This window comes from Ptychodera flava, chromosome 7, assembly GCF_041260155.1.
Source record: "Ptychodera flava strain L36383 chromosome 7, AS_Pfla_20210202, whole genome shotgun sequence".
NCBI classification, from domain to species: domain Eukaryota; kingdom Metazoa; phylum Hemichordata; class Enteropneusta; family Ptychoderidae; genus Ptychodera; species Ptychodera flava.
The window spans coordinates 20,844,533-20,858,342 of NC_091934.1; the positions used below are offsets into that span (position 1 = coordinate 20,844,533).

The 13,810-nt window shown below is 38.4% G+C and overlaps 2 protein-coding genes and 1 long non-coding RNA gene across 3 annotated transcripts; all 3 read left to right on the top strand.

Moving 5' to 3' along the window:
• On the top strand, positions 1–566 carry LOC139136158 (uncharacterized). The gene is made up of 2 exons (XR_011553130.1): positions 1–190; positions 419–566. It is a non-coding gene; the product is annotated as an uncharacterized lncRNA (long non-coding RNA).
• Positions 567–1,072: 506 nt separating this feature from the next.
• On the top strand, positions 1,073–5,079 carry LOC139136159 (C-type lectin-like). Its single transcript, XM_070703912.1, has 4 exons — positions 1,073–1,211; positions 2,540–2,763; positions 3,000–3,129; positions 5,012–5,079. The coding sequence occupies exons 1-4, from the start codon at positions 1,145–1,147 to the stop codon at positions 5,077–5,079; spliced, it is 489 nt and encodes a 162-aa protein (XP_070560013.1). The 5' UTR covers positions 1,073–1,144.
• Positions 5,080–7,817: 2,738 nt separating this feature from the next.
• LOC139136160 (alpha-N-acetylgalactosamine-specific lectin-like) lies at positions 7,818–12,536 on the top strand. Its single transcript, XM_070703913.1, has 5 exons — positions 7,818–7,925; positions 9,359–9,431; positions 10,403–10,617; positions 11,646–11,763; positions 12,360–12,536. Exons 2-5 carry the CDS (start codon positions 9,380–9,382, stop codon positions 12,422–12,424), a joined length of 450 nt encoding a protein of 149 aa, XP_070560014.1. The 5' UTR covers positions 7,818–7,925; positions 9,359–9,379; the 3' UTR covers positions 12,425–12,536.
• Positions 12,537–13,810: the final 1,274 nt, after the last annotated feature.

Here is a 13,810-nt window from a genome sequence, read left to right on the forward strand (position 1 = left end):
TACTCGGTAACTCATCATATAAAGAATTATCATAGCAAAGTCTCGGTGATCAGAATGCAAATTTCATCTTCTCTCCTTCATCTATTTACTCTTCGAAAAATTTCAGCCGACAAGTGGAATATGATGCAGGGTGCACAGGACAAACAGATTTGTCTGCAAACAGCCCATAGTTCAAGCTTCATCATATAAGGTAACAACGCTATGGAATGTGTAAAGCGCGTGCTATGAATTCCTGTTAGACGTTTATTTGTGTGAATTCGCAGGCTGATATAAGCACGCTTTAAAAGTTAGTCACAACACCAGCATATAGTGTTTTGTTTCAAGGAATAGACTCACTTAATATTTACAATAAACGAACAAGCGTATATGTCTGTATGATACACGTATATGTGATCTAAAATTTCTCTTTTATTTCAAGGTGTATTGGCTGTCTTTCACCATTAGCAATCCTGATGATATCTCTCCCGCCTAGGTGTTGGAAAATGGCACAAAATTTAAGAAGTCTAATGATTTGTCTGTTTTAGATATTTGTGTTGTATTAAAGCAAAATAAAGTGCTACAAACCACACTACCAACAGTGCTTTTTTACTCGGAAAATTAAAAAGACAATATTGCTTGAGTGATAGATTGATGCCTTGTCAAAGATCAACAGAATGACTGAGTGACTGATATATCAGTCCATTGAGTGTAGAGTACGAAAATATCTCTCTCTCTCTCTCTCTCTCTCTCTCTCTCTCTCTCTCTCTCTCTCTCTCTTTTCTCTGTCTCTCAGACTGTCTTTGTAAATATGCATATGAATCGTGATCCGTGATACAGTACATCGTTACGCATCCTCTTTTATGCACTTGTACTTGTGAAACGTTGCCGATTATAGAATCCGAAGAATGATGTAAGCAATAAATGAAAGTTCAATGCCGCATGAATATGTAAACATGCGCAGAAATGAGAACGCGAGTGGATGTATTCCAGGACTGTGAATTTTTCGTGTGACACCCCGTTGATTTATCAAAGTTGTCATTAATATTTTACAAAATCGTGATATCGACCTGTAATTAGGTCACTGAGTAAAAACAGCAGCAATAACACGGCGATAAGCTGCTCAAATAGTAAAATTCAACCAGAATATACGACTCAAGATTTCAACATGGCGTTGACTCTATTCTTTGCGGTTTTGATGATCAGCGTTTTCACTGCCGCTTCCAAGGAAGATGGTGAGTGTATTTACGTACCTTTAAATTTGTTCTTTTGACGCGTGGCACTTGCTTATTTGGTAGTTTAAACGTGCCGCAGTTTGACAAAGGTTCGTGAAAAAGCAATCATGGTGTCTCTCATGCTTGGTCAATAATTATTCAGTAGAAAGCATTTACTGACCAACTCAAGGAGAGAAACTCTCCTTGGATATTTAGTTTTGGACTCAAGAAATAGTCTTATTTTTCCTCTGAGCCATATGCGTCCGTTGACACCTTGATTTAAAATCCCGAAATTAATATGTTTCGCATTGTACCAAACGGGTGCAACTTTTTTTTCAGATATTCATGTTTAAATTTGTCTTGAGCATTAATTCACTTTCCACGACGAATTAAAAACTGGTAAAAACAGTAACGTTTATAAACGCGCTGACATTGCATAGGAGTCGTTGGTTTTGTATATTTCGAAAGCATACGAGATGTTGCAACACAGTTTGTTTGTTTTTTTTGTTACCGTTACTGCGCATGCGGAGTTAGATCTAAGGTATAGATCAAACAGGTTGACAAGATGACGTTGTCATGTCAACACACCATAACATACCCTCTGGTCCTTTGACCTGCCTTTGCCTGTATTTTGTGATTCCCAGTCACTGAGTTCGATTTTCACGCCTACATCTTTACTATATTATGCTCGATGGCATCTATAGACGACGGCAGGAAATGGTAGTTTTTTACCTGAAGTGCAGTCCCTCCACTTGGGTGGAGGGACCGTGCATAAAGGACAACTTCACGGGCATGCGCAGTAAATCTGTATTTCGCCTTGGTGTCTCTACTGTCGGGAAGTTTCTTTATCCTTATTGGCCTTTGTGATGAGAACTGAATGTAATAGAACATCAAAGTGCCCTACAGAAAGCGAATCATGGCAAATTTGTTCTTAATGACACCGAGAGATCACATTCCTATGAGGATTGAGATTATCCCTGAGTTTACATGTTTATCTCGCTCAGTAGAGTAAAGACAAAAACTACCGTCGCCTATGAATATGTACAGCTTGCAAACAGGTGAAGAGACGATTTTTTGTGAATTTTTTTGTCATGTAAATTTGTAACAAAGGTCGCAACATTGGCAATGATGTATCCCGCTATTAGTCCTCCCAGGAAACAGTAATTTTGTTCCGTGTTATTATTTGCTGTGGGTTTTCAACTTTTGAAAATCTCACTGGTGTTTGAACTGGTTCCAGGACGAATATGTTGCCCTGAACAGAGCGCATTGGAATGCATTTGCATTGCTGTACGCAACATTTCCACAAGTACGTAAATATATACATGCAATATTTTTGCCAATCTTTACAGTCGGCCCGAATAATGTGTGTCCGGATTATTGGTACCCTGACAACGGCAACTGTTACCGCCTCATCGCCTGCCCTATGACCTTTGTCAAAGCCGAAGCCGAATGCAGACTGTTCGGCCCCGAATCACATATAGCATCCATACACAACGAGCAAGAGAACGACTTCGTCTTTACATTCCAGGGAAGTTTTGTGAACATGTGGATCGGCTTGCACGACAACGAACAGGTTTGCCTTCCGTTTTATGTCACGTGATCATATCAAAGCGGGCCTGGCGAATAAACCAAGGTGACGAGAGTGAAATATTTCGAGCAGAGGTCTGTCAAGAAGCTAAAAAAGACCACCTTTATATTTTAATGTGTGAAAAGATGGCTAATTTTGGAGAGAGGAACAAATTTAACATATAGGGTATGAAATACAAAATGTCATCATGATATTTTAAAATTATAATTTCAATTTCATAGGAACATGTTTTCCAGTGGACTGACGACTCTCCCCTGGGGTATCAAAACTGGCATGCCGGCCAACCTGATCACAGTTGTGGACTGCTGTGTGAGGGTCACTGTGCCCAGTTTGAAGTGAAGAGCGAATCCTGTAAGTGTTGGCGCTACATCATTTATGATAAATGGAGCAGCGTCCCTCCTTTGATGAAAATTGCATTGTGGGTGTACCACAGTTTCAATATTATCCTAGAGAATATGTCAGCAACAGTGATGGAATGATTTGAACTCATTTTATGCAATATCCATTCACTCATTCATATACTACTATTTTCAGGATTTATGTAAAATCGTAATGAAGACATGCTCTAACTCTTCCTTTCTCTTGTTATACACAACGCATAGAAATCACAATTCTAATACCAAAACAACGCACATTAAGGTAGTTCGCATCTCGAAAATGAAATACTTTTGCCTTTTGCGCAAATTTTCTTCAGGAAGACTTTCAACCATTCGCTTTCAAAATCAAGAATAAAAATCAGGGAGTCACCGTCCAAGTTTCTGTACCACTGAAACAAGTTGCCCAATGTTTACCGATATTTGAACTTCAAAATGGCCGCCATCCTTGTGGTATCTCTAGTGCTAAAGGGGGAAATAAAATTCCCGATTTTCACAAAACTGAACCAAAAAATGTACTTACTCCTAGAGCTTCAAAATAAGCACCCACAAGCGCTAGACTAAAGCAGAATTGACATTATAAAAGTTTGAAAGTCCGAATGGGTTGGCGCATTCTACCTTAACATAAATTTGTATTAATGATAATCCGTTGCGCCTTTTTCATTAGCCTAGGAGTCTCTTTAATGGTAATTTTAACCGTTTACTTTATAATCTCTGATGCTGGAAAACTGTATGCATTTCTTGGTATCGCTTCTCGGAATTTTGCAACTTTTTTTCAGTTCCTTTAATTTATCAAAATAATAGCGCCTTAGGTTATTCGGTCCTTAAAGCATTTGATGCTCTGTATACAATATTTGAAACGGCGTGTTTCATGTTTGACAAGTCTGTATTCCTTATTCATTGTGACAAAGATGACAGCATTTGAATGCATTCGATTCAGGCAGCAACGAAACTTAACAAGTGGAGACAGAAATTACACATTGTTGCAACGAATTTTGAGAGCAGATGCCATAGTATCTGGAAGAATGTGTTAAGTGTTACTAAAGAAATTAAGCTACGAGATTTTCAGTGGAAATTTTTGCATCGATTAATTCCATGCAACAAGTACTTGGTATTATTGGAAGAAAAACACAACTATGGAATGCTCTATTTGTAAGCAAATTGACTCCATTGAACACAGATATTTAAATTGTGAACTAGCTATCTATACAATATTTGAAACGGCCGTGTGTCATGTTTAAATTGTGAATTAGCTATCTATACAATATTTGAAACGGCCGTTTGTGAAAATCTTGTTAAAAATGAAATGATGCTACCGCGATTCTATAGCTAGTGCTGGAAATTTATATCAGGAATTATTTCAAAATTATGCAACTTTGATTTTGAGGTCTCTGAACAAAATATTGTATTCACAGAGCCTCTCAAAAATATTTCAGGCAAGGTAGACCGCTCTTTTACACAGCTTTTGATTTTGTTAGGTAAATGGAGTATCCATAAGTATTGGACATCAGGATCTACTATCCCTATAGAAAATCTTGTTAAAAATGAAATGATGCTACCGCGATTCTAAATTGAAAAAAGTTAAAGAAGTAATAATGACGATGTAACATTTTTACAGAGGTTTGAGAAAATAATTAGACTGATGTAATGCATTTTCTTTTCCTTTCATTTTGTTTTGTAATACTTTGTAAATAGTGACTCGTTTAATAAAAGAGAAAAATAAAGATGACATCATTTGCAAATGTAGTATGCATGTAGTGCTGTTTTGCCAGCATAAGATTTGACTATGTACTGAGCAGGTCAGATTACGTCCGGCGCAGTATTCTCATTTGTATAACTTTGATATACTCTCTCCTCAGTTACGAAATGGAGTTTGGACGATTGCAATTCTGAGAAAATGTTCGTCTGTAAACAACCAATGCCTTAAAAGGTAATTATTCAGTCGACAATATAGCTGCATATCGGCTTTCCAGAAAACGTGCAAATTCGTCCACCCAGAGTATTAGATTCGTGGTCGTCTGTTGCTTTCTGTGGCTTGTTGCTTATGCACATTACGCATGCGCGACAATTTCATGGCTATAAAGAAGGAAACAATGTTACAATTGCGATATTGGCGCCATTTCATTGCCCTATCGTACAGCTGAACGAACAATTGAACTTTCACTCAAAGTGATAAATGTGACGCAATGGGTCATATCCTATGCCACTGTTTATTTCTTGATCTGAAACTTGCGTAACTTTCCCTAAAATTAATTAAAATGTTCTCATCACACCATAATCTCTCTTTCTTTTGGTAGAAACCAAGGATGACGAACACAACCAAGACGATAAAGTTCACACCTCTTCAAGTATCCATGATTCTCTGGCGCTAGTATAACAGGTCGCCAAATTCAAAGGTTCCGTCACTTTGCTCAATATACTGTTTGCATTCTAATTGTCATGGAATCATACGATGTAAATTATATCAAGGGAATTAAATTTAAACGTCAACAATTAAAGACCTTTGACTCGTTTTTTTTTAAACCTTTCCATGTAAGACTGAAAATGCCATTCTTCAAAGAGAACGAAGTGTGGTGTGTAGATGTTTGTCTGGCAGTTTGAGAAATCCAGTGCACATGTATTGAAACTAGTATTTGCTGTAGTTGGAGACTGGAAACCATCTGTACACCTACCACAACACCTGTATGATGACAGATAGACAGGCAGACAAACAAACACGCAAGGACGAAAGGGACAGACAGACAGACAGACAGACAGACAGGAACAGACAAACAGACAGACAGACAGATAGGAAGATTTGACGAGGAAGAGAGAGGGGACTGGTAGTAAAACAGGGACAAGACAAGCATACAGCCAATGAATGACGGATTGCGTGATTGTAACAGCGTGTGTTCTTTTGCAACTCGTAAATCTGAGTATCAATCTTTCTTAATCTCTTCTTGTGTGTTTTTCCTGTCGCTCTTATTCTCCAATCGCCTTTTCATTTCCTTATCCGTGTGTCTATTCTTCTAACTGTCCACGCTCCTGCGGTCTATCGATCAACCGTCTGCCTGACTCTGTCTCTGTCTGTCTCTGTCTCTCTCTATCTTTCCTCTACTTCAGTATTTCTCACCCTATCTCTCTAATTTTGCCTCTTTGTCTCCCATTTCTGCCTCCACATGACTATCTTTAGTTCCGTCTCGTTCATTGCCTCGATGTGTCCATTGTCTCTCAGTCTCACTATCTTTGTATCACTACCTCTCTCCCTGATTCGAATAATTTCATCTGTGGATTATTCGATGTTCACTTTCGTATGGGTATGGGGACGGTTGTCTTTATGATATTTACCCCTAGGACATTTCCGCTCACCGATTTGGACTATTGTTAGGATCCGAATACGTGTACTGTAAGTCCTGTAAGTACATGTCCAGGGGTTGATTTCCTGGCTGTCTGACTGAACAATTACACTAGTGACCTGTTTGAAGGTACCAGGTACAATGCGGTTTGGGGACAGATATTTTGATTTTCAAACTTTTACGATGTTCTCTTGGCTGCGACTTGTGAGGGCTCATTTTGAAGCTTATGGACTCAATAAAGCCTTTATAGGATTATTTTTAGGAAAATCGAAAATTCAGTTTTCCCCGTAGAGATAGCACTGGGATGGCGGCCATTTTGAATTTCAAGTGCGCTAAACACGGGTAAATTGTTTCTGTAGTACCAAATTTTCCACGGCGATCCCGGACCTTTATTCTTTCTTTCGAAAGGAAATGTTTAAAGTGTCGGATTCATGTAAAGTTTGAATAAACGTTTAAGTCTTTCAATTTCGAGGCCTGCACTGCCTTAATATAACGGATGCCACTCACTTTTAAATATTCAACAAAAATTACAGCTTAATGGGACAAGAAAGTCGATCCTTTTGAGCTTTTTTCATGAATTCTACTCGATATGGAAGGTTATTCATGCTGAAATACACAGCGTCTACTCTGTTCGCAGCCATTGAAACAAGATTAAACATTCAGTGAAACATTTTACGGTCCCAACAAAATCAAGGTCAGTGTACAACTCTCACCATACAGGGCTAGGCTGTATTTAAAGTTTGGACCTCATGCAAGCTTTTGTAATGAAATCTTAATTTGCGGTGTCTTTCATATAGAAAAGGATAGCAGCTTTCCCTTACATCGTAGCGAAGTGTATTTGTCAAAGGAAACCAAGTTGACTCTATGCAAGTATTCTAAGTGTTCTTGATATCACAAAAATGTTAACACTGCTCCAATTACTCAAATTTACATCACATTAGGGACTTGCGTAAAGATTAAATGATGAACAACGCAAGTTTGAAATATATTTGACTCGGTCGACAAAAGTGATTCTGCATCGCTTCGGAACATTTTCAGAAATTTACGAAAGCGAAAGAAAAATCCACCTTTTTTCTCATTTAAACACTTTTATCGCTGTAGCTAGTCAGTTCTGTACGTTACTCGACATTTTCGAGGTGTTAGGTAACCGTTTAATGTCATAACGTTTTAGTTCAGTCAGACACGCGCATCATTTTACCCTTGAGAAAAAAATAACAAAAATTCACCTGTCGTGTCTCAAAGTCTTAAGACCCGCTTATGATGGCTTAGTCTGATGCGATGTTAATCTTTTACGTAATTACAAGTTGAATGATAAGAATGGTAGGCCGGAAATCATTGGTTCATCGTCAGACTGCCGATAAGGGGATGCAATATTCATCATCGAATGAAGACATACGGTAGAGTGATATTTTGGATTCAGAGGTTACTCCGGAGAAAGGTAGGCATTCGCAATTCAGTTTTTACAATTGCCTGTATTGCCTGTATTTACAGTGTGAGCGGTACTCCTTTTTCACAATGTTTGTTTGACGTCTGTCAAATTCTCGATGATATAGTGATTCTGTCTCTTTCATAAATCTACGGGACCCTGAAGTTGGTGTTTGTTCTTCTTTTGTGAGATTCGCCGATTCCTCCCACTACCGGTTATAAGTCGTGAATCACTGACCTGTCAGTTTTCAATATGCCAGTTGACTCCAAAGTTGTAAGCACTCAATTGCAGATAAAGGCCACCGTTTCGGTGATAAATGAGATGGGTTTTTCTCTTACTCGAAGTCAAACATTTGTAAAATCTCAAAAAACAATAAATTCTCATCACTATACATGTAAAATTGCTTCGGTTGCGATTCCACACAATACAAGATTTTCTTGTTTCTTTCGGGCTTCTAAAATAAAGAAGATCTTAGTCCTTCCCTGGGCCGTTGAAATCTGTTTTCAAAATGAAACTAGTGTATATGTCTTCACATGCAACAATAAGCTCGGGTGTAGAGCATGCGCAGTTAGTACAGTCTTCACACCTTTCGATATTGCGTTGGTAAAATTTTACGGAAGTTAACGTTGTTCCTGATGTACCTTTCTAAACTATGTCTGAATGAAGTGAATGGATTAATTAATGTATGACCGAATGATTAAAAACAGTATACCTTCCTTCTTATAGTCACATACGTGGTGAAAATGTATCATTGTTGTGTCGTGGTTACAATGTTGGTGAGATCCGTGAAAGGATGGATTGTTATGCGTGAAAATTGTGTTTGATAATGTCTCCCATAAGAATAGTCTTTTGCATTTTTTTTTTCAATTTAGTAATTCTTGTAACCTTTGCAATGTCATTCGAAACTTCTTAATCACGAGAGAGGAATAATTTGTTATTTATGGCTAAAGACACTTCGTATTCTCCGTAGTCGAATATACTCGGCGATACTCTCTGACGCTGCCCTACGTTCACGAAACTCACACTATGTTCGCAGTCCACAAGAAAATGCAGCAACTTATGTATACATGCATACTTTTACGGCAGATGTCGAGAAACGTCGTGAAAAAAACTGCAGCTCACGTGGTGTCATAGACAGTACTGTCATCAACTTTTCGCCCATGTATCATAAGCTAGTGTATATAATGATAGCGTCAAGACACGCGGCTAGATATTTTCTCAGAGTTCGAGTTCCTTATCCTGAGAGACAAAGAACATGATGTTGAGACCATGTATACTTCCATAAGAGAACATGCATTCCTCGGAGCTGAAAGTAGTGCGTTTAAATATATCTACTAGAAAAAAGTATCGAGTGTCTACGATTTATTCGAAAAAAGAAGCAGGGTCTTACACATGTTGTTATATTGATGGTAATAATTTACGTTTTCCTTTCATTGCCCCAACAGATTTAAGGAGACGGTGTCACCATGCTTTCTAATGGTACTCTACTAATCCTGCTTGGATTTGTAGCTGTTGCAGGTACGGTTTAATGTCTGTCCCCAACTCAGTCAAGTTTCGGTCACCGGGAATCATTCCTTAGTTCCTACATCCCCCAGTCATTTCTATTTCTCCCTAGTTTTACTTGAGTTTGACAAAAAATTAATTTCAATTATCATTTCTTTCGAAGCTCATGATTCCATCCTTCTTGAACCCTTTCACCACCATGGTTTCAACCAATCCCATTGTTTTCTATGGTAATGTTGGACCTGTAGAGAGGGAAATGGGGTGAAAGGGTTATATACCGTCTTTACCCCTCACACTTAATGGGCAAACCTCTCTGTATACTGATCAGAAACCTTTACGAAAGAGACCCATTTATTATATTGCCTCGGTCGACACACATACTTAAGTTATTTCAACATGAAGACAACATTTCTCTGAGAAGATAATCATGAAAATTCAATATATTTCTCAGATGATCATGAAATATGTTTACAATGCATTTGAAATTTCTGTATAAGAAATACATTTAAGGTAATGTGCTCCTCGAAAGTGAAAGACTTAAACTTTTGCTCAAACTTTCCTCAGTGAAACTTTCAACCATTCTCTTACCAAAACAAGAATAAAAATCAGGGGTCACCGTGCAAACTTTGGTACTAGAGAGACAAATAACTTGCGATTTCTCGATATTTGAAATTCAAAATGGCCGCCATCCCTGTGTTGACTCTATGGGAAAAAATAAAATTTTCGATTTTCGAAAAACTAAGACGGTGAAAACGTTTCTTTCGCCAAGAGCTTCAAAATGAGCCCTCACAAGTGGTAGGTCAGAAGAAAATTGATAAAATTTGAAGGCCCGAATTTCTGTCCCCGAGGCGCGTTCTACCTTCAATAACTTCAGGGATCTGTAGTTTTCAGAGTAACATAGGCGTTTATTTATTTATTTATTTATTTATTTATTTATTTATTTATTTATTTATTTATTTATTTATTTATTTGCCTGCCCTTTGCAGCTTCCCAAACCAAGTGTCCAGACACGTGGTCCTCCTTCGGTGGTAGCTGCTATTCTTTTATGGACGTTAAGTACGACTGGAACAAGGCAGAGTCGTTCTGCAAAAGTCTGGGCGGTCACCTGGCTTCCATCCACAGTCGTCAAGAAAACGAGTTTGTCGCTGCCTTGCCGCCTTCCAGCCAGTCTTTTTGGATCGGACTGAACGACAAGGATTGGGTGAGGCGTCTCACGTGATCAAAATGTGGAGTGACTATAGCTATGAACCAGTCTTAAGGTGGTATAAGCCTCGAAAGTGAAAGACAAACTTTTGCTCAAACTTTCCTCAAGGAATATTTTAACCATTCTCTTTCAAGATCAAGGAAAAAATCGGGGTCACCGTGCAAATTTTGGTACCGTACAGGAGAAAACGATTTCCCCAAGATTTACGGATTTTCGAAATTCAAAATGGCCGCCATCCATGGGTTGGCTCTATTGAAAAAATAAATTCTCGATTTTCGAAAAAATAAGACGGTGAAAAGTTTTCTTACACCGAGAGCTTTAACATGAACTCCCACAAGTGGCAGATATAATAAAGAATTGTAAAGTTTGACACTGCATGAAAACCCAATAATTCAGATAAATTCACATTAATGAGTTGCCTGTATTATAGTATAATACACGTGAATTCACATGAATCCACATGAATACAGGCTTGCTGAGTACAAAAAGTGGATTGTTGACTGTATTCATCTGTATATGCACTCTTCAGCTAAAATACAGGCAATAATCCATGTTAATACAGTAAGTATTATAGGGTTTTTATGCAGTGTGAGGGTCCGAATATCTGTCCCCGAGGTGAATTCTACCTTATCGTCTCAAACTTAAAATGTTCGGACTTCACAGCATTAGCGTCAAAGTTTGCATTGAGATCAACTCCATATGCAAATCAAAACATATTTCTTTGCAGGTAGGACATATTGGTTGACGTTATCGTAATTCTGCAGCTGAGACCAAGGTCACTTACAAAACCAATGTCGTAAAATCAATAACACTTTGATTCATTTCGTAATCATTTCCATTTGTCTTACATGTAAAATGATTATGTTTTTAGAGACGTAGCATTAAAGTCAAAAACTTTGAAATATTTCTGTAAGATGCTGTTAATTTCTACATGTCGGGTGTCTCTTCTGCCGGTCGTAGGTAACTTTCTACTTATCAAAACACTGTTCATTGTTACTCTACTCCAATACTATCTTTTCCTTTAGGAATCTGAGTTTGTCTGGAGTGATGGCGATAGCGTGGTGTACACTAACTGGTCAAATGGTGAACCAGACGATCGCAGGGGCCAAGACTGCGCCGCCATCGACCCTACTTTCACTTCAGGTCAGACCCAATTCACGTTGCTTGGCATTACACATGTTTCACACCGTGACGCGTTTACTTCCATACCATGCTGACTTATTTTAAGAGCCTCGTTTTGGATATTTGAGCAATATTCTGTATGGCAGATAATTCGGGTCGATATTTTTATTGAGATTCTTTATTTTATTTGAGAATCAGGAGAAGGCCTAGATTTAAGTCCTGCATATATATAAGTCCTGCCTCCGGTAAATAACGGCCAAATGACCGCTTTTAAAGACGCACATTATGCAAATTTTATGAATTAGTATATTTCCAGCATGCAAATTTTAAAATAAGTACGTTTGGCAATTTTTATGTATCTCGAACAGTGCACTTTATTCCTGTGTCTCAGAAAATCGGAGACCATGACCTTGGCAAATATGACAGCAACGCAAAAATAAACCCCGTCATGGGTTGTGTTTTGACCGCTACAATCAAGACTGGTCTTTTCTGTCTCGTTTGCATATTTGTGACGTCCGTCCAATTTACCTGTCTTGCAGTGGATGACATTTTGTAAACACAACTGACTTACTATGCATCACCTTTCCAATCGCACTTTTTTCTCTTTGCCATTGCAGCCAGCTCTTGGGATGACGAAGACTGTACAAATCAATACACCTTTGTCTGCAAGATGACAGTTTAGAATCCTTACACATCTTTAGATCGAAAAGATGCAAGATCGTTTTCAATATTAATGAGTTCACATTTCACTGTAAGATGCTTGAAAGGACTAATTAAAAGAATACATTGAAACAAATGACAAATCTTTGTGTTTGTAATTGTTTTCGCCCATTCCCATTAATCAGGGTTTTTCTGGTATGCCCAAACATGCTACAAACACAGCTTATCAGCATATAGGTCAACGCGCATGACTAAGTTACCAGATGCATCCATTGGATACACAAATCCTCCACCGTCGATCCCGTCGATCGAAGTTATCGGTAAGAGGTCAACGCGCATGACAGTAGACATACATGATGATATCAAGATGGCCCCGGAAGGTAAAGAGGCCCGTTCTGTAAGCACTGATAAGTGTGTGAACTGCTACAAACTGCACTCATCTGTTTGATCGTATCATCAATTGTTTACGTTGTGAACTGGGTCAATTTGGCATTTGGCGTGTGATGTGATGACACATGTGTTTATCGAAGGAAATACTGATGATATGAAAATGTTTTATGGCATCCACTAGAAAAACAAGCCTATCTGTTAATATGCCGTTCCGCACGGTCCGGCATAGTCACAAGTTGTGCAAATATCTTCGGGGGGAGGGGAGAGAATGCGCGCGCTTGGCCGTTCGAACTATATTGGTCTCAATAATACTTGAAATAGCATCCGGTCAGTCCTTTTTCAAATCAGTCCACTACGAAACACATGGCTGCCGTACGTCATTTTACCCTTCTCGTAGGCACTGAACTCGAGATTTTCTTGTAAAACGGCGCGTAAAGTAGTGATAGATGGAAATGTTCAAAACAGCAGCACAGAATCAATTCTACGTTATCATCTTATCTGTGATCTCGAACTCTGATCCAGGTCATTTTGTTTTCAACTGTTTCAGGTCTTAAACGGAGTCGCATGCAGTCATCCAAGTCAAATAGATGTCTACTTTTTAACGCGAAAAAGTTTTATTTAATAAATGATCATACTATTGTAAATTTGTTTTCATTTCCTTAGTAGTAGTAAGACAGATGCGACTTGTCTACAAAGAACTCCTGGTGGCGCTGTGAGCGATCGAGCGATCGTTTCAAGTGTATTTGAACGATGGGGTGGTTTTCTATATTTAGTCTTAAGGGCAATATTCATGAGTTTTTCACTTCCAACACGAACATGCTTCCTCGAAAATTAAAACAATTTATTCAAATTTCAAAATAAATTCATCGAACAAGATCGAAGGTGAAGGCACTGAACACCTCACCATCCATGAAATAGGCAAAAGGTACTCATTACTAAATGCATCATGGGTAATATTATCATTGCCAAGTTGGTCAGCGACCGAAATCAGATATCGGCTCAATTGAGTGAAATGAGA